We start from the raw sequence: 27,266 nt of genomic DNA, 5'->3' as shown, positions 1-27,266 counted from the left end.
AAAAAAAAAAAAAAAAAAAACGCCGCACCACGACGAACCGAGAAGATATAAAGCAAATTGGACACAAATTGATATGCATACAGGTTTCGACCGAAAATGCAAAATTTTACATTTTGGCTCCCAATGAATGAACGGTTGTCACTACAGCGCATCTGATCTGCGCAACTGGCAGGATATTTAAGAGGAGAAATTAGGATTCCAGGTCATAAATTCTTCACAAATTTCATTCCGTGTACTCTGCTAGACAATAACTAAGCCTCGCATACAGGTGTGCAAAAGATATGCGCAGATGTCAGAATTTGAGAGAGGTCGTGTAGTGGACTCAGAGAGCCGGTTGGTCTTATAGGCGAATAGCTCGACATTTGAGCAGGAGCGATGACACTATTAGACGATGTTGGCAGGAATGGGTGAACCATGGGCGCACACAGCGTCAAGAAGGAAGCGGTAGGTTTAGAGAAACGACAGAACGTGAAGACCGAGCAATCGTCAGAGCGGCACTCACAGCCCCAGATGCATCATTATGATGGATTGTACGTGCAACTAGTGCTTCAGTGACCGCAGGAACCATTCATAGTCGGCTCACAGAAAGGGGGCTGAGGTCACGGCGCTCCTTTGCGCCAACTGCCATTCAGCTCCGTACAACGTCAAGTCCGTTTGCAGTGGTGTCGGGCTCATTCGCACTGGAATGTCACTGAGTGGAGTAGAATAGTCTTCAGTGATGAGTCCCGCTTTTAACTGAGCCCCGATGATCAGCGAAGGCGAGTCTAGAGACGCCCCGGACAGCGGCGTGATGACAACCTGACTGTCTTCCGGCAGACAGGCCGACAACCAGGAGTGATGGTCTGGGGTGCCATTTCATTTCACAGTTGGACCCCTTTGGTTGTCATTCGTCGCAACCTTACAACACAGCGGTCCGTCGACGAAGTTCTAAGGCCCGTTGTGTTGCCCTTCATGTCACGCCACCCTGGGCTTACATTTCAGCAAGATAATGCCCGCTCCCACACTGCACATGTTTCTACTGCTTGCCGAACATTACCTTGGCCAGCAAGCTCGCCGGATCTCACTCCTACTGAGCACATTTGGAGCATTATGGGAAGGGCCCTCCAACCAGCTCGAGATGTTACGATCTAACGCGCCAGTTGGACAGAATTTGGCACGATGTCCCTCAGGAAGACATCCACAACTTCTATCAATCGATTCCAAGCCAAATAACTGCTTGCATAAGGGCCATAGTGGACAAACGCGTTACTGACTTTTTCACTTTGTGAAGCTCTGTCACTTCAATAATTCATAAAATTTTTCTCAAACTTTAATCATTTGTTTTTCTGTACATGTACATCTCTTCTACCGATTTTCGTCCCATTCGGATAACTCCTTCTTGGTGGGTCTTTTTTTTTGTTTAAGAGTGTATAAATGCATATTAATATTGACTCAACCAGACAACGCTAAGAAAAATGCATTTTGATTTGCTAACAAAATCGAAACATTTCGAGTACTAACGACATGATCAGTTAATTGTCACTGTAAAGATTTATTATTGTGGGATACAATGAAGTGCATAGAGTCATCTTTTCACTCTATGTTTCGTCATCTTTAGGGAAAGTGCACCCATCCTTTTCATATGTGCTGTCAGACATGTAAAAATATTAGACACGCTTTCATGTAGAGCACGAAAATTATGCACAAGCAACACCCAGACAAAGATGTTACTTTGAAAAATGAAAAGAAACAGAAATGCAGTGAAATAATATAAAACTAGGCTTTAAATTGATAATTTATCGGTAAAAATGAAATGGATCATGGATTAAATGAGACATGGAATCAATAGTAAAGCTAATGAAAGAATATTTGTAGAATTTACTGCAAGATTCAAGAAGTGTATCTTTAATAATCAGTAATAGTTAAAATTATTAAAGAGGAAAAGACACTTAAAATTTAATATTAAATATTTCTGATAAGTATGAAAATATGGTTAATAAAACGCAAGTGGAATACCGAAAGGAACTTCAGATACAAATAGTTTTTATACACAAGAAAAAGACGTTTTGCCTTTGACTGTTTCAACTGAATTAGTTTGATAATTTCATAAGTATTCTCGGTATAATTCGTCGAAAATAATACATAGTTTTATCTTGCTTTCGCCTGTTTGTCTATTGAAGATTTATCTTGCTATATTTTAACACCTGTTTAAAAAAATATAGTTTTGAAATATATAGTTTAATTCGCTCGTATTAATAATCACGATGTCATGATCAAACATCTAGCACGATAACAATGATAGTAGCATATAAAAATTCCATAAAGTTTTACAAAATATGAAATCTATAATAAAACAAATTCTAAATTTCAGATTTGCGTTTCCAGATGCCCATATTCGCAGTAGGATTACGTCATTCAAAATTTGATGGCTTTAGGTATCGCTGTTTTATCACAATGCGAGAAACATACGTACATTTGTGCAGATTCTTCATTATTTAATTTCTTCAAATATAAGACAGGGTGATAATATTTGGAGGCAACAGTTTGAAAAGTGAAACGGACATTAAGAGCGATTGGACGCAAAATCGCAAAACGAGAACGGCTGGGAGTTGAGTTTCGAAGCAGGTACCCCCGGATTCCAAAAATTCATAGGAAGCCATTTCGACCATTCTCATTTTCGTACGACTTTAGTCAGAACTGATATAAACTAAAAAATCTGTAAACGCTAATCTTCGTTCTAATCTTTCTGAGTGACAACAGTCTGGCGCTCTGGTGATAAAAATCTGCTTTATTTCGTAAAGTGTTACCACTGCGCGCTATCAAATCGTAGAGTTTGTTAATCAAAAATTTGCAAGTTTTTACAAAATATGAAAAAAAAATAGCACTGTCAAACATTAAACATATTATTATTATATACGACCATATTCTGACGTTAAAGAAAGTACGCGATTGCATGTGACGTCATTTTATGTTGAAAAGCTTTCGTTAATGTTAACATTTTAAATAAATAGCTGTTGGTATTTTTTGTTTCAGGTTGAATGTTATGGCTACGTTAATTCTTTTAATGATATTGATAAAAAGTTGTTATATTACATTAAGTTTAAATCATAACCTCATACGTATTAGCCTAAAGTGTCAAAAGATTGTTGCTTGAAAACCTGTATTGATTTCATTCATACTGAAATGCTTTTATACATTTTCGTTTGAGGGTTGCATAAAACTTATAAATTTTGCTTTGATGAGCAGACCACTCATGCGATGGGCTCACCGATTAGTATTTTAACAAAATATCAATAATTTAAATATATCTGTCGAAATTATGCTCCAATAGATTATGTCTCCAATTATGGAATTTAGTCACTTTTTCAACAGAGTTGGATTTAAATTTCTCATATCACATTAAATTATTTCACTTCAAAATTTAATATTCTTGACATTTTACAGTAATTTATGATTTTCTTTCAACATGCAAATCACCTCGAGAAAATGGGCATAAGACTGTATTTGTATTTCAGGAAGTTCGAAAAAATTTCCTGAAATGTAAAACCGTTTCTTTGAATATTATCAACTTCCATATGCAGATTTAAATTTTTTATGTTTTCAGTTCTACTTGAACATGCAAAGCTCTACTAAGTAGTTTTCCCCATCCAAAACTTGAAGGCTCTTTTCATCAAATAATTCATACTTTGCTTCCTAATGTCTCTGCGTCGAAACACTTAGTATCAAAAACCCGCATTTCAAAAATTATTCCTCTTGAAGCCTCTCCTTCTTTCATACAATTATGACGCGTTTTAAGTCTCAAAGGAAACAAAATTCAAGAGCATCACACATTTGGACAGCCTTTTCTCATCTCGCATGCAAAGAGGCTCCTTCCTAACCAAATTACCTCTAGTGAAAATTCTTCCCTTTTCTTGGTTACACACTCTTGAGGTTACCCGGAGAGTAGCAATGCGGCGTGAATCATTTTTATAACGCACCTTCTGCCATTCTTTTCTAGAAGCGAAGCAGATCGCATTTTAACATTTTCTCTTTCTGCAGAAGGAGAAAGTTTAGATGGCTTTTCTAGATAAAAATATTTTATGAGAGTCTCATAAATGGTTGTATCTTCTCTTTGCAGGTTCCAGGGAAGGACCGACTAGAGAAAAGTAAGTCTCTGTCTGCCTTTGCTCCGTAATTCTTCCTCCCCCAAGAGTTTGAGATGAAAGTGGTCATTTGAATGTCGGTAGATTTTGCTTTTCTGTATTTTGTTTTATTGCACAGGAAACTGAAGAGAAGGAATTTCGAAATTCATTACTGTTTTAGTTAATAGAAAGAAATAAGTTTTTATTCCTGGTTCCTACTCAATTTTTAAAATCGCTGGCCCTGAAACTATAAGAAGTTACTCATTTTTGTATGGTAAAACGTTTCAACAACATTTTTATAATCTAATTTCTTTCATATATATACAAGCTTAATAACTCCTTTCTACTTCTGTACTAAAACAAAATATAAAAATGCCATTTCCGACGACTAAATACAGCTTTTTAATTACATTTATTCACTACTATGGAATTTGAGTTAAAAATCCATATTTTTATCACATATTTTTCGAAGATAAGTTTTGCCAACGTTTTCTATTTATAATTTGTTTATACTATTCTAAATAAAATCCGTTATTTATACCAATTTGCACAAAATTCTGTAATTAATAGTATTTAAAGTTAAGACTTTTTTTTTCAATTTACTTTAATCTTGTTCAGTACCAAAATAATAATAATTATTATTTTTAAATGATCGTATCTTTCGTTTTCCAGTCCTAATAGGCTTTTTAATGTATTATTTGTGTTTTATCATAATTAACTTGCAACTGAGATGCGTTTGAATTTTAATACTGCTCCAGTGGCTAGTCTGTCGAACAGAGCAGAATATCTGTATTACTTTGAATACGATCAGACTACAACTGGCATTTTGTATTTCTTACTCCGAATAATCTCTAATAACCAAAGGGGCCCGAAGAAAAATTTTATGAATGATATCTCTTGCCATCTGCAAATGCAATATATACATTTATAAACATTATGAGTTCTTTCTAGTTTTGAATTCAACGGAAATTATGTAATTAATAGTACTTTTGTTACAATTAATTTTGGAATTAATAGTGTTTTACCTTACTTGTTTTATGCTTATATCTATCTTTGTGTAAATTACACATCATTACACGAAACCTATATAGCTAATTATGATAGCAGCTGTCTGTCAAATTTCACGAACATTCCTCTTCAGATTGCCTATCTAAAAATGCTATATTTTAAAACTACAGTCCTTGAATAGATTTTTTACGATTCATAATTTATTAACACTAAATGTTATAAAAATCAGGTAGGGAACCAGGGTAAATCAAGAGCGGTTAGCGAGATGGAACGAAGAGCAAAAATATTGAATGAGTAGTAGGATTGGGACTGGAATCGGTTAGCGAAATTAAAACGCAAAGAACTGAACGACCTAAAATTGGATCGAAAGAATCGACTCAATTAAATGCTAACTTACTGAAATGATTTCTTTCAACTGTAGTTCGGAGTTTTCCTGAAACTTCCTTTCTACACAGAACTTTCAATAAAATTCTAGAATAAAAAATTTTCAAAAAGTTGGAAAAGGGTAAAAATTAAATTTACTTTTAACATGGGTGGATAAACATTATTTTCTCCCCTAAAATAAAAACCGAGGTTTTTCTGTCACTTCAATTCCCTTTTTTTCCGCGAAACAGATGTAAACTCGCTCAGTAAATTGAATCAGTTCTTGAAAGAATAGCAAGTCTCTGTTCAAAAGTCTCTATTCATGGCACGCTTCCAACAAGGGCTGTACGTGAACTGTAAAAGATTTAAAACTCCGTTTTCTGGAATCGGAGTAAGTCCGCTTAGTTCTTTGAATCAGTTCCGAAGCGGATCACCCAGTTCTGCAAAATACCTTAACAAACATCCATTCCTTCTCAGAGATTCCATTTCCTACCGAAGGCTGTGGCAGCTAGTTCTATATACCACCATGTCAACAAGACGAAAAAAAAAAGAATAGAAATAATTGGTAAAATACTACATCAGATAATGTATGTTAGACCTTCTAACCATGTTACAACATTTTCTTTCATATTACCAAACTTGTTTGATCGATCCTTTTCAGAAAAATACGAGAAGGTAAGGCTAGCTGTCGTTTGATGGTAAATTAAAAAACATTAACTGACTATTCAAACACAAAATAAAATTGTGCAAAATTATCGAAAATTCTATCTTTAAGAAAGAATAAAAATTACTCATGCTGTTTAAATAACGGTGATTAATACAAAATAAATACGAAACTCTTTTATTATCTTACAGCAGATTTACAAGTCTTAGAAGCTTTCTTCTTGCTATATAGAAGAACGATTATTTATGGTTATTACTTGGAAACTTTAAGAAATGCATGTCTGATGAGATCTTCCTGATATTCCACATTCCTGTCTAATCTACTCGTATTTTGCTTAACACTAATCATCCACCCTCTTTATATTGCTCTGCAATTCAATCAGCGGCTCCCTCCAACACATGGCACATCCGTGCTTGGAAGGGTTCTTAAAAGAGCTGATTAGAAAATAATGAAGGGTAATCCAAAGCGTGATCGTAAAGGCAGCCATAAAATGTGTTTACCTCAGCCATAATTGAATTGTAAGCACGCTCGTAAATGGCCCTAATCCAATTTCTGGCTTTCCACAGCTTTGTTTGTATAGTAAATGAGTTAAGGGATTTAATACACCTAGAAATGTAAACCACGCCGTACGTCTCGAGGATAGTGTTTCAACAAGAAATTAAGCAAGTTTGCGATGCACTTAAAAGTTAAGACATCAGAAGCTGCTTTGTTTTTCGCTGAGGTCGTGATAATTAGTTATGAGGTCACGTTAATTATGTTCGGTGAATGCGAACCCTAAGAAATATCCAGCTATGTTAACTTTCCCATAAGATAATAAATATGAATTTTTGAAAATATTTTAAAGCCATGATTGGAATTTCGAAGTAAATATCTTATGCCTTTTAATAAATGAAAACTATATCTATCTAGAATTCCTTAGTGTATCATAAAAATGTATTATTCGTTTCAAACTTCTTTGTTTCAATCATTAAATAACACAGAAATTATGCATAATATTTATACTTACAAAAGAGAAACATTTTAGACACAGAAGTCCATTCAAGTTCATTCATATATAAATTCAAAATTGCTGGAAAATCAAATTGATATTTCCTACAAATACTTTCCCTTCGATACTAAACGATTACACTAAATATTTGTATGTTCTGCTTTCCTCTCAAGCATTAAAATAAATTTTTATTAAGTCGAAAATAAGATAAATGTCAAATAATTTTCGTATTCAAACTGAAATGAACCTCAAGATACCAATTATCATAATTTGTTTTTCTATGCTGCCCTCGAGTGACCAATACATATCAAAACTCTCACATATAAATCAGTTTTCGTATCAAATAGTTTAGGACGCACACTACGGTTTCAAAATCAACATTTTAGAGGAAGCAATTTAATTCAGCGAGTAGCGCTTTTGTATTGAGAATATAGCCACAGGTTTCGCCATTATGTATATAGAACTATTGGTTTTTGAGAATTTCAGGCAGTTTGATTATTTAGCAGGATAAAAGATCGTAGACTCTATCATTTGTTGTATGTTTTATACTATTTATGAACTAACATTTTATCGAAAATAAAATTATCTGAAACAGTAGTTTCATTGTGCGTTCATTTCATTTATTCAAAAATATTTTAAAAATCTAATACTTATTTTAGACATTCAGCCTAAATTATGAAATAAAATAAACTCACAATCAAACATTTTGCAAAGCGTGTTCAAAAGTTAGACGCAAAGTTAATAATAATAATACTGAAAATGTAAATATTTCAAATTGAAATTAATTCGAACCTGATTTTCATTATCTGTGACGTTTGTATTAGTAGCAAAGATTTCATTAAATTTTTAATGAATTGCTTTCTACAAGAACAAGCTAATTTTTTGCCGAAAATTGTGTGCTATGTATATTTCCGCATTCAATGGAAAAATCAAAGCTGCTTTTTATCGTAAACCTAAATAATTATACTATGATTGCTGAATATAGTCCTTATTTAGTTTTCTATACTTTTCCCCAACTCTTGACGAGCAGCAAAGATACCTGTATGAAAGGAAATGGTAGGGTGCTACCTATAACTTAATTTCCCTTAGAAATGAGCTCAATTTTCATTTCCAGCAGAAATTTCCAACTTTTCTTCCATCGATCCCTTTTATAAGAACGGGTTTCTTCATTTATTACCTTACATTTTTCAATGAATTGTACGCCAAGCAACATAATCATAATGGAAATAATTGCGCCTAAATAACTTAATAATAGCAACTAGACTAAGAAAATGAACAAAATTTTTAAAAAACGGTTTGTTGGATTTATATTTTATTATTTTTGTATTATTTTTACTTTTAATTTTACAAATACAAACACTTTTTTATACAAAATCACAGATTTTTAACTGCAAAAATGTTCGATTTTAATTATTGTGAGGGGGTGGGCTTGGAGTATTGAAGTATTGTTTCTAATAATGGGCATAAAATGTGTTTAATTAATTCTTAAATCACCTCGTTCAGAAATATTCAACCTGTCTCTTGTTTTCCATAGTAAATTATAGACTTCACTCAAGTCTACTTATCCTAAGAAGAGCGAAAAGTAAAAAAAAAATGTTGGGCTGGTAACAACTTTTATTTTGACATATTTCCATCGAATGGCTTTTAAAATCCGAAACTTAAACGCATACACATGCGTTTTTTCGTTCAGTGTTATCTTGACTATGCTGATTAATTGCCATTGTATATTCGGATATCGACTCCACTGGAAACCTGTGATCTACAGTTACTATCTGTTGCAAAAATGCCTCACACTCGCCATAGCATAGAAGCAGATCTTAACAAGCAACGAGACCTCTTGCATTTTCAGGTGTACTAATCTTACATACAATTTATAGAACTTCAATTCATCATGAAACACTGAACAACATTCTTGTCAAATATTAGTGACAGCTTCTTGAATGCCAGGATTTACCTAAAATATTCTCCATGTCTGTAATTTTTATTTCTCATGACTATTAAACCAATGAAAGAACCTTCCACAAGTGTTACCTGTATTTATTTTCTCAGTCATTCATACACTTTTGTGCGAATCATACAGCTGTCATTGCATTAAATTCTCATTTGATGATGAACCAGTACATAATTGATTCCTTTTTGCTTAGTAAAAATCTAATGACAATTCACCGCATGTGTTTAGAGCAAGGATACACCACGTTGACTAATTGTTTAATTTCCTCTGTATGCCATAGGCATGCTGACACCATCTGTTGGTAAATTAAGGTCATTGTCATGCAAACTCGACCCGACAATGATATTGGTCGCACATGACGATTTAATAAATCTTTTCTAATTTCTTACTGAATGACTTCACATTTTTTAGTATTTAATAATGTTGAAATTTAGAGCACAATTACTTGCACGCACCTCATTAGAGTTCGTTAACTTCGTTACACTTCAGTAGCAAACAGATTTTCTAAATAGCATGTTACGGTTTTTGGGAAATGGGTATTTTGAATCAATGTGCGAATAATTTGTATGGAACAACAAGTAAGTGAGCAATATTGAACAGATTTCTTATCGAATTTAAGTCGCATGTAAATTTTATATTAACAAACAAATTTTCTGAAATAGCAATGAACTTTAAATACACATATTCAGAAACTAATGAAAAATAGCTCAGTGTGGAGCTCAATGTTTAATAATGTATGCGAAGGAAAAGGCCTTGAAAATTGTGCTAATGTTGTTTTGAAAACATTCAATGATAGAAAATTTAACAAATTACAAAAAGAGGGAGGGGAAGAAGAAGATTAAGGCATTCCCCGTATCGAGAACTCAATCTCATTCCGGGTCCACTCCACCTTTGGGCACATCGTGGTGGTTCAACCTCCACTATTACCCATCAGGAGAGCAGCGCACCACCTGGGGAAGTACCCCAGGCAGCACCGGTCGTCTAATGCTCCTACCAGTTGCTTGGGCGAGCCCGTCGCAGCGGGACATTACCCAGCGACCCCGGGGGAGACCCCCGGGTTACTAGTACCACGCCGCGCTAGGACGTGCCAGACTCCGGGGCCGGCCAATAAGTGACCTTTCCCAGAGCCTTCAGAACCACCAAGTTCATAAATTTTATACCCCCGTGGCCGAGACTGCCTAGGTACAGATCCTAGCCAGTAGCTTCGCAGAATTCTCTACGTCGACCCCCGGGGGGGGAAGGGGGAGGGGAAGTCTGAAAGGTTTCACGTTTTAATGGTCGCCCAAAAGGGTTTGTTAAAGTTTGCTTATGCTTTCGGGGAACTCGCAGTTTACCAGGCTGCTCTTGCATTCACTCCTGCTAATTACTTTCTTATATGAAGTAAAGGAAATATTGTAATCAGAAAAATTTCGAGTACCATATTTCAACGAAAATATCCGTTTTGCCTACTATCGAATGCAATTTAACCATGCTGTTGCGAGACATCTGTATGTACGGACAGAGTAAAGGACTCTTTTTCCCCCAAACGATTTATAAAACTGATTTAAAGTGGATTTAGAAGAAATTGTTTCTTATCTTAAAATTCTTACAGTAAATAATTCTTATAACTTGGTAATTTGTGTATTTTTGCTTAAAAATTATTGGATTAGCTTCCTGTTAAGAATTTTATGCCTTTAGTTAATCTGCATGCAATAGTTGTAGAATTATCAACAATTTAAAAGTTGTTTAATTGCATCTAAGCCTAATTTTTTTTAGCATAGCAACCATATTTGTTACATTTGAAACTTAGCAGAATAGTGAGTTAATTCTTTCTGCACCTTCACTGTCTTTTTGCCGAGTGGGATGAAATGGAAACTTTTAGTTTTGTGCACCGAAAAATCTGCCATCTTGCCTGCTGGCTGAATTGAATGTTTTTTCTTTTTCTTTTTTAAGTGTTTTAACTGTATGTGGTGTTTCATGTTTTTCTAAGGTCATACTCCAATTTAAAAATTAAGCATATGGTGAAACTGAATGTTCTAAATGGTGTTTAAAGTAAATGTTCAAAGGGTAATACTTTAAACACCATTTACATCATTCAGTTTGATCAGAAAGTATACTTTGTTTTTCAGATGGGAGTATAACCTTATTATTCTGAGAAATTTTACTTTGTAGGTTCGAAAATAAATTTTCTCTGAGAGTTCAAAGTGTGTATACATTTTTCTGAGGAAGAAAATTCGAGGAAATAAGTTTAAATGGAATGCAGAAAAATAATGCGGATAATTTAATGTTCAGTACCAGGAAGTCATGTGGTGTACACATCAGATTTTGTTTAATTTTTAGCTTTAATATTAAGCATTTTCTACTCACTTACGACACGCGAAAAAAAAAAGGAAACGCAAGATTTTAAAAACTGCATCGCAATATCTGTTTAGAATTGCCAATGCAGGGTTAAAGTGCTCGCATACATTTTTATAATTTTTGAGTCATTTTTAGTTTATCATATCAATGCTCAGTTTTTTGAGTTAAGATGGCTAACAAATTTTTTTTGTCTTTTTATATGTTATCTTTATTTATTAATTACCATGTTCTTCGTACCTACGCCACATAAAATTTTTAATGAATAACTCTATCACAAAATATTTAAAAACAGCATATCTTTTAAATTCCCGATAGACTGTTAATTGTTGCCATATATATTCTTATATTCGCTATATTATTTCTTTAAAAACAAGCCACACGCGAAACCGTCTAAAATAGTTAACATAAAAAAGAAAAAAATGTATAATATTGATGAGTACAGCTAAGCTAGTGTAATTTTATAAAAATATTTAATATTTCTAATTACATATCTCATAATTTTAATACATGCTTATTTCAAGCAATCAAATTGAAAAGCAGAAAAAAAAAAACATTCTTAAGGACTGTGTTTATTGTTTTCAAGTGAATTAGTTTATTTCTGAACAACACTCCAGATTAAATTTGAAAGTCGACTTCAATGAATGTCAGCACGTTTGGTGAGTGGAAGATAAAAGTATTTTATTTCGGGTCGCGGTAACATATTGCTCTCACATTTCGGCTGCGTGGGATTTCCTGAATGTAAAGTACTAGATGAAAATTCCTTTATATAATGTAATAGATGTTATTTTTTCAATACATCCTGTATGAAGTGTAATTTACGACAATTCCTGTGTGTAATGCATTAGATAATAATTTTTCAGTACGTCCTATATATAGCGTAATAGACGCAAATTCTTGTACGTAAACAGGCGCCAATGACGCCAGTTTTCAATATATCTGTATGCAATGTAATAGATGCCAGTTCGAATTGGTGAATGTAATTCGTCATTTAGAATGCATTCCGTACAAACATTCTTCTTCTTTTAACAGATGGCTATGGAATATATTACCGTGATTTATTAATCTAAATTATGAAAAAAATCTTTTAAAAGGGAATTTTTCATTTACGCAATGCTTGTTTTAACTCGAAGGGAAAATGTTATTACATTTTATTTTATATCATAGTTTAGAAAATGTTTAAAGTCTAGCAAAGCAGCGAATATAAAAATTCGGTTTTAATTTTTTATAAAAACAGTTTATTATCCATTTAGATTAAGAAGGACATCCTTTTTTAATTTTATTCTGTCTGCTTCGAAAGTCAAAATTTTAATTCTGTAAATGCTTCTATAATGTTCTTCGAGCGAACTCTTGATGGAATTACAAACAAATCGTTTTACTCCGATTAAAACACTAAAAGACATAATGAATAACTTCATTTATTTCGGAAAACGTTAACAGTGAAATACATTACGAAAGCTAAGAAATGAATATTTAATGTTTTTTAATCATAAGTTATTCTATAAAGTGCGAAAAAACTTATAATGGATAAAAGCGATAAGAAAATTGGAATTTTTATGATATTTGGCATTTCTTTGGATTTATTAATTTGAACTGATATATTTCATGATAAATAAATAAATTAAATACTTCGTAATACTTTTTTAGTCTTTTGCGTAATATATTCTAATTAAATTTCAGTTACATACGAAAGCACAGAATATATTTTGCTTCAGAACGTTACTCCAACGTTTATGTCTGTGCTTTTTCTTAAATATAAAAATTATTTTCCGATTCTTTACCCATAGAAGAAAAATAACATTAAAACATTATTTTTTAAAGTTTATTTGAAAACATTGTTTACACATCTACAAACGCCAAGATTTTGCCTTAAATCTTGTTAATTAATGTTGGTATTTTACTGCTATAAGGTATTGTCTCCCTCTTTTCCGCATGTCTTTGTGGTGTATTTGGAAGCATATTCGACGCATATTTCGGAGGTCCGAAGTTCGAATCCCGGCTAGAACAGTGCACATTTTCACGTCTTCAGCAATCAAAAACCCTAATGACACTGCTTCCCTTTAGAAAACGACGAAGATTTGTATATGCAAATGTATGATAGAGACATATCGCTTTCAAACATAAAATTATACAAAACAAAGAACAATATTACATTTATATTGGTTTCATAGAACACTATCTGAAGTACTCGGCTGTACCTAAGCTTTACGCAGAGTGAAGAGATTTAATTTAAGGAGTTTTTTCGAAATCTCAGGTAGACAGTGATTTTTCTATAATTTTGGTTAAAAGCGAATTCTGCAGAATTTTACAAAGCTCGAATAAAACTGTAGATTTTAATTAGACAGAAAGAAAACTACACCTTTTACTGCTACATTTCGGGGTTCGCAACTCTGTCCAGTCGTAAGCCAACAACATTCGTCGTGCCGACTCTTGAGCAAGCCACGTATCCCTATAGTGTTTGTTCATTTTTTCCAGTCCATCTGAGAAACATTGCATTTTTAAGTTAATAGCTGCCTTCCCCAGAGTGATCGCCCCTGTTTTTTGGTGATACTCATAGAAAATGCAAGCGAAATGGAAAACACTAATCGCTTGAAATCGAAGAACATATTTGAATACTGGTATTAATTGAATATGAGGAATGAATAAATCTTCAACTGTCCGCAATAATATAATAAGGGATCTTTTTTCTTAAATTGAGCTTGTGTGAAGGTATTACTGGAGACTCAGAAACGTTAAAAATTATTTCGGGTGACGCACAACTTGCTCTGCATCTATTACTAAATCAATGGCTGAAAAGGTGGTAAGATTTAATGGATTAAGCTTGTTGACATATTTGACGCTGTCGCTTTTAGACGCTAAATGTTTTTCGGCCCTTTCATACAACCATCGATTCAGAAAGCTAGATGACTTAGCTGATATGGTAATCTAAGCTGACGACCACGCTAAACAGCAATAAAATGAGAAATGACGATTTAAAAATTTCCACTATACGTACATGACTTTCGAATATCCGCTTCCAGAGAAAATTCCAGACCTCAGTGGGAGCTCGTAGAATATGCTTAAATGAAAATTTATGACGGAGCTATGAATGTTGAAATACACAGAAATGAGATCAATGATCAGTATGGATGTAATGATCAGTACTTTAGACATTCAATCGCTAATAACTTTCTAGTGACCTGTTATCTTGAAGGCAAAAGAAATAGAGTGGCCTGAATATCCTCCGAATTTAAATCGGGTAGAACATGAATGGGACACATTTGGACTCCGACATGCTTCCCTGCAGCGCCCATCTAGTACTCAACAGATATTTCAAGGCGATAATTTCATCGCGAATTCACTTTGCTGCCACAGAAATGTCAGAATAATCCAAAATACAGCAAGAAACATCTCTGTAAAGATAGCGTTTCGGTCAGAGGTAATCACAGACGTTACTGATTTTTTTTTTCTATGCATATCTAAAACGTTTTCGCACAAGCATTTCCGTATCCCACTTCGTATTACATTTCCTATGTTCGTATTTAAATTGTTTTTTTAGCATAAACAGGCAATTCTGCATTTTAAAATTATGTCAGGAATGACAAAATTAAGATCTTGTGCAAGTTACGTGTTTTCAGCTGCAAAACATTAAAACCACATGAATTTTATAGCTGTTCCCTTAAATTTTTCCACCAGTGTATACGTTTTTATATGAAATATGAAATCAATAAAAAGGTGAAGGCACGAACGAAATAAGTTTAGAAAAGCTAACATAAAAAGAAGCGGGGAAATGACGAAATTTAATTAATGGTGGATGAGAAATAAATTTTCTTGTTTAGATAATAAATCTATTTTCCATTTATTAAACTTTCGTTAGGAAAATTTTAAACAATGCTTGAGAAACATATTACGAAAAAGAAAGGAAAAACTTAATTCTTATGTTGTAGATAAGAAATTAACAAAAGATTATGCGTATGTCCTTTCAAAAGCTTATGATATAATATTAAAATAATTCTTTGGATTTCTATTTTGTGTTCTTTGCACACAAGTACCAATAATGCTTTTTGAAATTGTCCTCTATGGTACATTAAAAAAAAAATGCATTGGAAAGCAAAGAGTTGAATTTTCAAATCCAAGAAAACGTTTCAGTGTCATACGGCTTGTTTCTGATGAATGGAAAAATTAGTCATGAAAATTATTCATCAAATACTATGAAACATCATGAAAAGGAAATACTAAAACTGAGTTCGCTCAAAAAATTGAACTGTACCGAGGGCCATATGTAACTGTATAGCTTGCTGATAAGCATCACAGAACTACGGCATTATAAAGGCAATAAAAGCGCAGTTGTATAAACGCCACTCCTATAGATAAATGGAAAGCAATTCATCTGATGATAATTCCGAACGCCGCCCAATCGGTATAGTGGTTAGCGTCGCTGACTGCCATGCCGAAGGGACCGGGTTCGAATCCCGGAGAAGGCATGGATATTTGTAAATGCATAGCGTCGGTGTGACATGGCGATACTCTAAATATGCGGCGAGCTGAAAGTCCTCTCGTGCGGCTTGGTGGAGCCGTCCATCCTCGGGGTGCTCTTCATCAACACTAAGGCGGAACTGAGCAAAATCCCACGGTCAGCTGTATATGCTCAAGGCTGTTATCAAACGACAAGCGTATCTTGAGCGCGCCTTTCTACGAGAAACTTCGTGGGGTTGGGCTGATATTGCTGTCAGACAAATGAGCATAAGTAACAACATAATTCTGAACGTTTGCACTTCAGTTATGCAAGCAGAAGTTAGCTGCATTTTCCAGTTATTATCCTAGTTAATTTTATTATAACTGATTATTTTCATTAGCGAATAGGATTCTTATGACTAAAATAAGTAAAGAGCTGAAGTTGCAAAACTAATTTACTTGTTCTTCGTAACGTTGCATTTATTTCATTATCAAAACCGGAAAGAAGAAACACTTTTTGTATGATTTTAACAATGAACACTTATTAGCTGATTTAATTAATCGAAATAGTTGTATAATTTTTCGGGCGTTCAGAAACCCTTCGATTTATTTCTTGATTTATTCTTTGCCTCTTGAAAAACTGCTTAAAATAAAGAAAGGATAGAAAACATAACAAAGATATTATTATTCATCTTATTCAGTAAATGATCTAAGACAAGAAATTCTAGTTTAGTTGGTTTCTTTAGCAGACCAACGACAAGCATATCTTGAGCGTGCCTTTCTTTCTACGAGAAACTTCGTTGGGTTGGGCTGATAGGTTAGTAGCATGAAGTCTGCACACTCATTTCTCAAACGTAAAGTGAGTAAAATCCTTTCCTCAGAAACTTTTCTTTGAGTTCATAACTCCCCATAAGCAGACAGCCCCTAGTCTGCTTTAAAACTTGACTGTGATTATGCTATGAGTAGGTGTAGGTATTAAATTACTTGACTTTTATACCTTAGTTAACCATGTAAAGAATTTTTTATGGATCGCATTACAGAATGTATCATTAATTTTATTGAAAATTAAGGATTCTTAATATACCTACGTCTACCCTCTTCTGAAATATAAATAATGAAAGGACTTTCATTTAGATGTGAGTTATTTCACTTAGCAATGCGTAGTTTCTGAGGTCTCATTCATTTGAAATTTCAGAAAACAATATGCAGCTTCATCCTGATAAAATCATCATGACAGTTCATTTCATTACGAATAAGTTGGCTTTTCTATACTTGTCAGTAATTTTAACTTTAGATGAATTTTTGAATTATTGAGTATGAAAGGCATATTTCTGCTGTGGATTACAATGCTTTTAAGAAAATATGTTTTATTTCGCCATTATCTTCTTCTTATACATTTAACCAATTTATCTAATTTAATAAACACAAGTTTCTGCCGCAATTATGCTTATTATCTATCAATCTTAACTTCTATTAAACAGAAGTTCAGTATAGCCTTGTGTTTAACATCTCAGGCAATTTTAAACAATAAAGCCTGCCAACATCTTGACAGTTTACGGTTTGGTTTAGGTAGCTGAAAATTCCATTGTTTTCATTATTTATGGTGCATAAACCTACACCGCATCTAAAGTAAACCTCATTAAGACAAAATCTTGCGCCTCCAACTAAGGAGGTAAACACGAAAGGCGCAACTTTTAAGAAATGACTCTTAGTTACAGCTCTTGGTGTCACCACGTTATGAGCAAAAATCTATATTTAGCAGTAGCGACTTGTTTTAAGCGCAAGGATCGTTAAACGGAAGCAGATAATTTCTCCATTAATTACAGAACTTCTTGAGCTCTGTTTCAGGATTCATCCCTGCGGACTCTTTTGCCATCGATTAGTGAGATTTTGCTCGGTTTACCAGAGTTGGCGTTGCATCGCTTGGATAAGAGCCCTTTTTTTTTTCTTTCTTTAAATAAATGCATTTATCATTTCGTTTAAGAAGGGAAAAAATTATAAATCCAAAGTGGAGCGTTTACAAAATAACGTCCTCTACATGTCCCTGAAACTGTCCGCGAAGCAGTTTTTAAGACTAATTTCTTAATTTATCCCTTGTATTTCGTGTTACCTAATAACAAAATAAATTACAGAAGAATTAGTAATAAAATTTGAATAAAGTAAAAAACAGCAAAGCACTTTTATGGATAATGTTGTTCGGTATTCTTGGTATCATTCCAAGATACGATTTCCAAATACCTTTGGATATATTAAGTTGCTGTTATGACAAAGTAAATAATATGCCTACGATAATTCAGTAAAGGTTCAAGACATAAATATTTTGTAGTATAATAAATTAACGATATGTACTTGCTAACGATACATACTTGTCTTAGCACTAAATATATTAATTTTTATATCTCCCATTTGATACCTAAATTATATATTTTAACTTCAGAACAGAAAATCATTCGACGAACTACCTGCTTCTCAGAGATGCCTTTGAGAATAACTTTATGAGGGAATCTGTGTTGCATACATGTGACATGTAGGAAAATGATGGAACCAATGCACATTTTATATATTAATCCGTTCAGTCACTGAGAACGCAGTAGCAGCAGTGACGTAGCTACAACTTTAACCAACAAGGGCGTTTCCGGAGTTTGCCTTCTTGGGCTGTCCCTGAACTTGCCGCCTCTCTTGATATACAAATAAATAGCTAAAAAAACCCATTAATATTGCATGTAGAAAAATAAATTAAACTTCTACATTTATTTTTGAAGAAAAATTTTGAATACAACATTTTAAAATTATATTATTAATCTGCCTGTTTTTCTGTTCGCAAATATATATGTGTATATTAATATATAAATAAACTTAATAAGCGGCAAAAATAAAAAGGAAATATATATATATAATCGAGATATAATAATTAAATCAAAAAAGGGGATCAACAGTCTAATAGCAAGTGCATATATCAGAACTGAAACAAAAACAACTCTACAACTTTAAAATTACATATTATAAATAATATAACGAAATTCTTTAGTTTTTTTCGAGGAGCGGCCGAGAAATTTTCAACAGAACCGGTTTCTGAATTATATCTGGGTCATTGGAAACTCTTCAAAATGATTCAAAAGAAACTCATAAATGAAGTTAAATTAATTGAAATAAAAATGACTACTGAAAGGCTATTGGCAAATGCAATAAATTATAAAAAAACTGATTTGCTTTTTTTAATTTTAATTATTCATTAAGCTATAATCTGCTACGGGAATGATATTAAAACAAAAAATACTGGATCAGTATGAAATAAGACTTTTCGAAATAAGAAACCAGAAAACCAATTCGTAAATTAAAAGCAATGGGCTAAGTAAATCTTTAAATAAATGTTGAACCAAGGAGAGTGCAAAACTGCTAATAAATGCTCTAAATCAAAACCAACTGTCGTAAATGAAAACTAAGCATATTTTACAACATTTCTAGGAAACTAACTTAGTTTAGAAGAAAAGTTACTTAAAAGTGTAATAAATAAAACCTTTGCTTTGCTGGTAATTTATGTTTAAAAGTTCTCAGATTGAGGAAAAAACGAAAATTTCAAAACAACCAAAAAAATTAATGCTAGGCTTATAGCCTAAAATAGAATAAATTAAGAAAGGCAGTATATCTGAGATTTGGGAAAAGAATTAAAATTAAAATTAATCAATTTATTCAATTAAAAATTAATTTGAATGTAGTATAGAACAAAAATAAAACCTGAATGCCACATGTAGATTCTACACAATACCTTTGAGAAAATATTGTGAAGTCTAGGGAGAATTTCAGATGCAGGAGAGAAGTTTGTCAAGCTTGAAATAATAAAAAAATGCAAGATCTAAGTTGAGGGATAAAGATATGGCTTGTAAAATTGAAAAAAGGAATATGTCGAAGATTGTAAACGTAGTGATAAAACTCTAAAGTTCATTTAATTTATTTAATTTGTAACCTTCATTTAAAATTTTTTAACTTTTTTTACATACACACAAACATATATGTACACTTATAAGGTATTTCTCCCGCTTTCTTAGCATGCTTTCATGGTGTAGTAGTCAGCACACTCGGCGCGTATTCCAGAGGTTCGAGTCCCGGCGAGGGCATTGCTCATTTTTCATCTCTCCTGCTTTCAAATTATACCTAATGTCTCTTCACACTTTTGCATACATGTCGACGTAAATATAAGAGACAGAAATTAAAATCAGCTTTTGATAATTGGGCATGAAAAAGATTTAAGTCTCTGTCTCTCTTTGACAGACACTATGGACATCTTATTGCTTATGGAGGATTTTCCCATATAAATGTTTATATCTAATTAGTTGATCTAAAGTAATTATTTGCCTCTTGGTGACTTATATACTATTAGACTTAGATCTTGGTAACTTGGTTATCTTATTAGATAATTTCAAAATTAAAAACTGCGCAAAAGAAACGAATATTTTATGATATACGAGTATATAACATATATAAAACGCCATGCGAGATAAGTACTTAACAGTATTTCGGAAAATCATTTCTAGGCCTATTTACAGAAATGGAAATGCATTATAAATCAGAATATAAATGAGAAAGGGCAATACTTTTAAATGAATATTATCCATTAGTGTACAATTCCCCATGTATACTTTTAAAAGTATTGTAAGGATTGAAATTGTTACACTACATATGTCGTCGTAATGAAAGGAAAGTTGTAGAAATAAAATGTAAAATAAGTAAACATACAAATATAATTAACAAATGCTGTTAAAATAAAGTTTTGCAGGAACTGAACACATAGCCTATCTTCTCAGAGAGGTTTAACAGGTTTGAGAATGCGGAGGTACTTCAGATTATTTATTCTTTTCTGTCCCGAAAAGCATTAAAGAAATAAAAGAAATAAATAAATAAAAATCATATTTAGGTAATTGCATAAGTTTCTTCTCTAGTTGCTCTTAGTTTAAACACAAGATAATCGCATGCAACTAGCAAAATTGCTTTCTCGAAGAAGCATAAAATTATTTTCTTAAAGAAACATAAAACAGTATTTTCATTCAGGAATAAAAATTAAATAACTTGCATTGTAAAAGAAGGAAAACGTGTTAATTACTTTAATTACCTTCATTTTCCCCGACTCTTTAATTTTCTTTATGAGTCTTTAAATTGTCCGTTCTTCCTTACGAGAAACATCTATCCGCTTTTGGATGTTTTCGTTTAAGAGTGCATGTAATGGAAAGCCATGTTATGATAATTATAAGCATTTAGGTTATGATCAATGAAATTCTACATTACAATGCATTTTATTGACTAAAATTATTATTTTAATATCTCTGTGTGTGAAATGCAATTTAAAAGTAATTAAAATATTCAAAACTTGCTCTTAAAGGCTGTTTGATAGATACATTTTCGTGTTCAGCGATATGCATGTGTTGCACATTATTTATCTTTTGGTTAATGTATATTGTTAAGAGCTGGTTAGGGATATTGAATGCATTTATTCAAAATATATTTTTAATTGTAAAGCAGTAAAATATTTAACATTTCGCTACTCTCTTTAACTTCTTTTACTCTGATTATTAAATAGAAAAGATAAATTAGGAGAGAGAAAAAACGTTTTCTGGCATCTGAATGCTGTGAACCATAAATTTTCGAGAAATAACCATTTTAATTTATGAGTTTTGTAGTGGTCTTGCCGAAATCTTCATGAGAAAAAAATAAGCGTCTTTCAATTATTGCTTTTAAATACATCAATGCAATAAATATAGGGCGTTAATTTAGATACAAAATGTAAGTTATGTTTCTGATGTGGTTTTGCTTTTTTAATTCATTAACGCATTTATGTGAAATTTTAAAAAGGCGTCCATTTTACGAATACTATCACAATTGTTTTTGAAAAAAGCCTTCCATTTCCCTCAAGATCATTTAATTGTATTTTTTTCTTTCTGGAGTATTTTATCTAAATATTATGCCTCAAAATTAAAGTAACAACTATATCTTTGAAAATGTTTAACAAATATTTGTATTTCTTTCTTTTTGAAATAAAGAAAGACAGCATCTAAACTAGATGCGAATTTTAGATATAAGGTCAAAAATATACTGTTTCATATAAGATTAAAATCAATCTTAAATTTTCTTAATTCTGTTGAAAATTTATATGCTTTTTGAAGTAGTATAGTCCCTTTCATCTTGAAGGACAGAAAGAAAAAGATTAGATTTATTTTAAAATTCGAATTCGCATGCTTCTTTACAAAAGAACATATTTGATATTCACCCAGACTATTGCGATGACTCGTAAATGTAAAACACATGTATTTATCACCTTCCCTAAGGGCACATAAATGCTAAACATCTGTTAATATGCTATTATAGATTATACTTCTCATGCTCTTATTATAATTCTTAATGGTGGTATACAATTGCCACTTCGTTATTTCTTCTCCATGGCTGCCAGACATGACAAGATATTTTCTTTGTTTGCATTCCATTGATTATAAAATATATGAAATATGACAGATTTGTGACCAGTTCTAAACTCCCCTTGACCCTTCTTTTAGAATAATTAGATTGAAAAAGGAAGAACATTAATTTAATATTAAATTTTGTTAATTAAATCAGAAATTTAAAACTGCGTTTAATAAAAAATAAATTAAAGGACATAATGTTTTAATACGTATCTATATTTATTAAGAAACCACAAATGAAATTTATTAAATGAACTACATGAATAAAATTCCTGAATCTCAAGATTCATTTGCCGAGTAACTTCAAAAAAACAGACTACCATCAAAATTCACTGCAGATATCCTAACAAAAGAGGTGGATTTAATATCACCAATAAATACTTTATTTTTATAAAATGGAAAATATTTTTACATACTTATAACAGGTAAATCATCTAATTTAAGAATGGAAAATAATTTTCTCCACAACCTTGATCTATAGCACCCGACCCTTTCGATATAATTCGTAATCGCTTTATCCTGTATTTACTGATTGAGGGTGCTTAATGAGAAATTGAATTCCCCCTTTAGGTGCTTTCGATGTTAGGTCTTTATATATATTATTCTTAAGTTCAGATTTTATGAAATTTTCTTTCATATTGCGCTTTAACGTTAAAAGATTGCACGACGTTTCCTAAGAGCCTATGTATAACTCTCAATAATCATGTAATGAGTTTTCAAAATCAAAATTTACTGTTCTTGCGTAACGCTCCATATCGACTAAGCTCGAACGAAGGTGCGAAATGAACTGACAGTGATAAAATGCAGTGTTTCCAAGTCAAAATACACTTGACATTCTTAAATAGGGAAATTTACCTGTTTAAAACAAGCAAAAATATTTCTCATTTTCTAAAAGTAAAGTATTTTTGGAGTATTTTAAATTCGGCGTTTTTGTTGAGATACCTTATTTCAAGTGAGCAGAATTACGTAATATGTGCTCGTATTTTGAACTTATTATTATATGAATCTAGATACGCACTGGACAGAAAGAAGTGTTTATTGTACAAATGTAAACAATGAGCACTGCTTCAATGTACTTCTAGCACTGAGAGCTATATGGAAACGGACTATTCCTCCTCACAGCATCTTTCTACTCGTACATATCTGAGAGCAGTACAGTTCTGCTGTATGGATATACTGATGCAAATATGGATATGTTCGGGAAGTTTGCATTTTGTAATACAAAAAGAGCAGAATGTACAGACTTAATGTATTTGCTGCCATTATCTAATGCTGAAAAATTCATATGATTCAGCATTCTAAAAGATATAAAAAATTGTACTGAGTAGTAAAATTATCACTTATTTTCTATCATGAACATTCAAATAGGGTTTCTAAGATTATTAGATCTAGTTAATATTGTTATTGAATTAAATAATAATCATCTTATTATTAGATCTAGTTAATATTATTATTATAATAATTTTTATTATAATAATAATTAATTATTATTATAATAAAAATAAAAATAATTAAGGAGACAAAATTTACCAATAAATTATCCCTGAGAGGGAAAAATATGTATAATAGGAAAAGAGAAAAATTATACAAATATTTCTAAAATTTTCAGAATCTAGCGCTGAAAAGCTGGAAGGGCGGATATGATAAAATTTAGAAGCTGGAAACAGGCAAATAAAATTACCAATTTTTTATTAATTTATCAACACGTTCCTTGAACATTAATTTGTGAGTGAAATTTTCACTATTTCCTCATCAAAAAATGCAACTAAATAAGATGGCCTCAGAGCAACTGCAAGCAAAATTGCCAGCAAGAAGGTGACACTTTAGTCGTTGATGCGGCAGAAGTCTAAATGCGTTTCGTACAACCCTGTGTTATCAACCCGCGAGCAATTCAATGCACATTCTGTTTGAGTAAGCTTTAGCAGCTGGGTTAATGAGACCTTCATTACCATATTTCCGCTGCCCGGCTTTATCGCAAGATGAAAGAAATCTAAGTTTTAGCCAATAGCCTTATCGGAGCTTCAACTAATTGAGAATGTGATTACTGATAATTCGGACGAGGTTTTAATTTTTCATTAACTTCCCAATAGACTATTTATCGTAAACTGAGTAACTTGTTGAATGCTGGATATGACACAAGACTCTCAAAAGTCTAAGTCCTCATTCATTTTATGTCTTCAAAAACTTAATTTTAAATGAAGTTTTAAATTGCGCGGAGTTTTAAATGAAGTGTATTTAACTTTTAAATAGCTATTAATATTATTCCCATTAATGGTTTTCTAATTCACTATATTTTTAAATGCAATAAAGAGTTCAACGAAACATATAATATCCAATACGCTTTAGAGATGAAATTTATCATTTTCTATGCGATAATTGAGTCCATAGCGATTTTGAATTGCAGCAGATAGAAAGTGCTTTGTATTCCCTTAAGGACTCAAGGACGAATGTTCATCTATTATAATTAATTTCATTAATTATTTAAACAGTATTATAAAGTTATTTTTTGAATGATACATTGTAACTAATGATTAGAAAATTAATTGTCTAATGGCAAACTAAAATAAAAAATTAATTTCTATTCATTCGACTTTCTTTAAAACGTTACGACATTGAATAGAACTGAACGAAATATTTTAAGCAAACTAGTATTAAGTAAACTTTTGTTATGTCTTAATGAATATTGGAAAATTCTCTATTATTTGCTTTAGTGAATTTAACTTAAACAGAGCAGTTTCCTTATTTTTTGCTGATGAGCTATTGTATTAGTGTAGCACTAAGTGAATGTTAATTTGACGTGTTTTAACTTATAAGCAGTTACACTGAAATGAATGTTACACTAACAAAATTTAGAGGTGTTGTAACCAAAACCAAGTTAACCCTTAGAATTAAGAAATTTGAACATAAGGAAAGAAAATCTAAAACATTTTTCTTTCAGTTTCAGTTAAAACTCAGTTCTGTAGCTTACCAAAGACAAAAGAATAATTTTTTTAAGGACTAAGTGCTTAGACACACGTCTGTATTAAAAGAGAGAAGAAATTTAAGAAAAATCATTTGAACTAACTATTGCTTAATGAAAGCAAATATACGCCTTTTGTATTGAAGAGGGGATTTTCCTACACATGCAGTAATGTACTTAATTATTATATAATTTTTCTTATTCGGTATAGTTTAGAATTTTACCTATTATCCAAAAAATTATATTAATAGTGCTTAATTAAGATCTCTTTCATTCTCTCTATATATACATACGCATCATGTGCAAAATTAAAAGAATTTGGAAATTATTTTTACAAAAGGTGTTGAACCAGAGGTACTAAATATGCCACCGAAGAATTATGGAAATATTCAGAGTAGATTACGTTAGCGTACACATGCATATTTGCCAAGGTGTGGTTATGGAGGGGAGATATAAGCGCACGAGGAGTTTCGGCTATTTGCGTAGAGCACGATTTCGGCACGTGGAAGTTTCGGTGATTCCTTTACCACATTCGCCTTGTTTATCGCAAGACTTGGGTAAATTTTATAAGGTATAAGATAAAATAAGTAGCCACAAAAGTATGGATGAATGAATGAGATAGGAAATTGTCATAAGTTGGAGGCAGCCCAATCACAAGCGCAGGCTGCTACAAAAGATAATTTATTGCTCAGTGTCGTCTGCAATTTGTCAAAACAGTTTCTGGACACTAGATTCATACGGAGAAAACCCAAAACAGATCGAGAAAGATCCACAACGATGAAGGGCCTACCGGCGGCCGAGCGGTAAAGTCGCTGAACACTGGTAGTTCGATCCGAGGTTCGAATCCCGCGAACGGGCTGGCTGAATGGGCGTTTTCGTGGTTTTTCCCATGTGTAACGTGTATACGAGCCAGTCTCCCTTAGAAAGTCCTCCACGAAAGCATCCCTTCTTTTAGGCAGATAGACCTCGTGTGCTTTGTCATAGCTCAACATGCACGACGAAGGAGGATCGTTATTTTGCATTTGGATCGTTTTTTAGAGCAGCGACACAGGAATGATACAGCTTCACAGCCATCACGTGATATGCATATTGCCATTGGAACCCAAGTTTTATTCCCTAGAGTTGCCCGAAAGTTTCATGAGAGAGGCTGTATGACAGAAGACAAACTTTTTGCCTCCCGTTCACTGCAATACATTAGACAGTGTGTTCAGCATAGTGCAGACAACATGCACCTCCGACTACAATTCAGTGGAGTACCGTGCTTATACAGATGAGTCGAGATTCAGTTGAATACTCACTCCCGGCAAACCTGTATCTGTAGAAAGCATAGAGCACAATACCATCCCTCCTTCATCAGGAAAAAATATCACTACAATGTTGGAAGTGTAACGGTTTAAGCAGGCAGTAATTTGGAAGGTCGCACACCCCTGCATGTGTTTGACAAAAGCTTTCTGAATGCTATGAGGTATAGAGAGGAGATTTTAGAGCTCTAATGTTCGACTTTTCAGTGGCCTTGAATTCATGTTAATAGACAAAAAAGCTCGGTCACTCAGTTTTCAGCTGGTTGATGATTACCTGGAAAGATAGATATTCGCCGCATGGATTGACCAACCTGACCGCTTGACCTATAAAGTATGTCTGAGACGCTCTTAGGAGGGTAATTCCATCTCGTCATCATCCTCCCAGAATCATCCCGGCGTTGAAAGCTGTCTTGCCGCAGCAGTGGGATCGACTCCCAGAGAGACTCCTCAACTGCTTCCTGTCCAGTATGCTATCATGTTGCACGATATGTCTATCTGTTAGAGGGTTTTCTAATAACATGATTTTTTTAAGATTTTTGAGTAAAAGTATTTATCAGGGTTATATTATTGGTTATTAAAAACTGATTTATTCATTCTAATAAATTTCCATTTTTTTAATATAGTGTAATATGTAATAGATTCTGGTATAGAACGCAAACATAGAAATTTGGCAATCAAAATATATTCAACTTTTCTTTCAGTAAACATGTTGCGG

At 32.7% G+C, this 27,266-nt stretch overlaps 1 protein-coding gene across 5 annotated transcripts in view; it reads left to right on the top strand.

The window, feature by feature from the left end:
* Positions 1–27,266, top strand: part of LOC118187717 (neural cell adhesion molecule 2-like) — a 1,091,694-nt gene that overhangs the window by 1,024,217 nt on the left and 40,211 nt on the right. For all 5 annotated transcript variants that reach the window (XM_085815340.1, XM_085815342.1, XM_085815343.1 and 2 more), the window contains one exon: positions 4,097–4,124. In XM_085815340.1, the coding sequence (XP_085671466.1) occupies positions 4,097–4,124 (28 nt within the window). The remainder of the gene's footprint in view (positions 1–4,096; positions 4,125–27,266) is intronic.

This window comes from Stegodyphus dumicola, chromosome 4, assembly GCF_044657685.1.
Source record: "Stegodyphus dumicola isolate Sdum_Otavi_A_Nest chromosome 4, ASM4465768v1".
Classification (NCBI taxonomy): domain Eukaryota; kingdom Metazoa; phylum Arthropoda; class Arachnida; order Araneae; family Eresidae; genus Stegodyphus; species Stegodyphus dumicola.
This window is presented reverse-complemented; position numbering and strand designations above follow the sequence as displayed.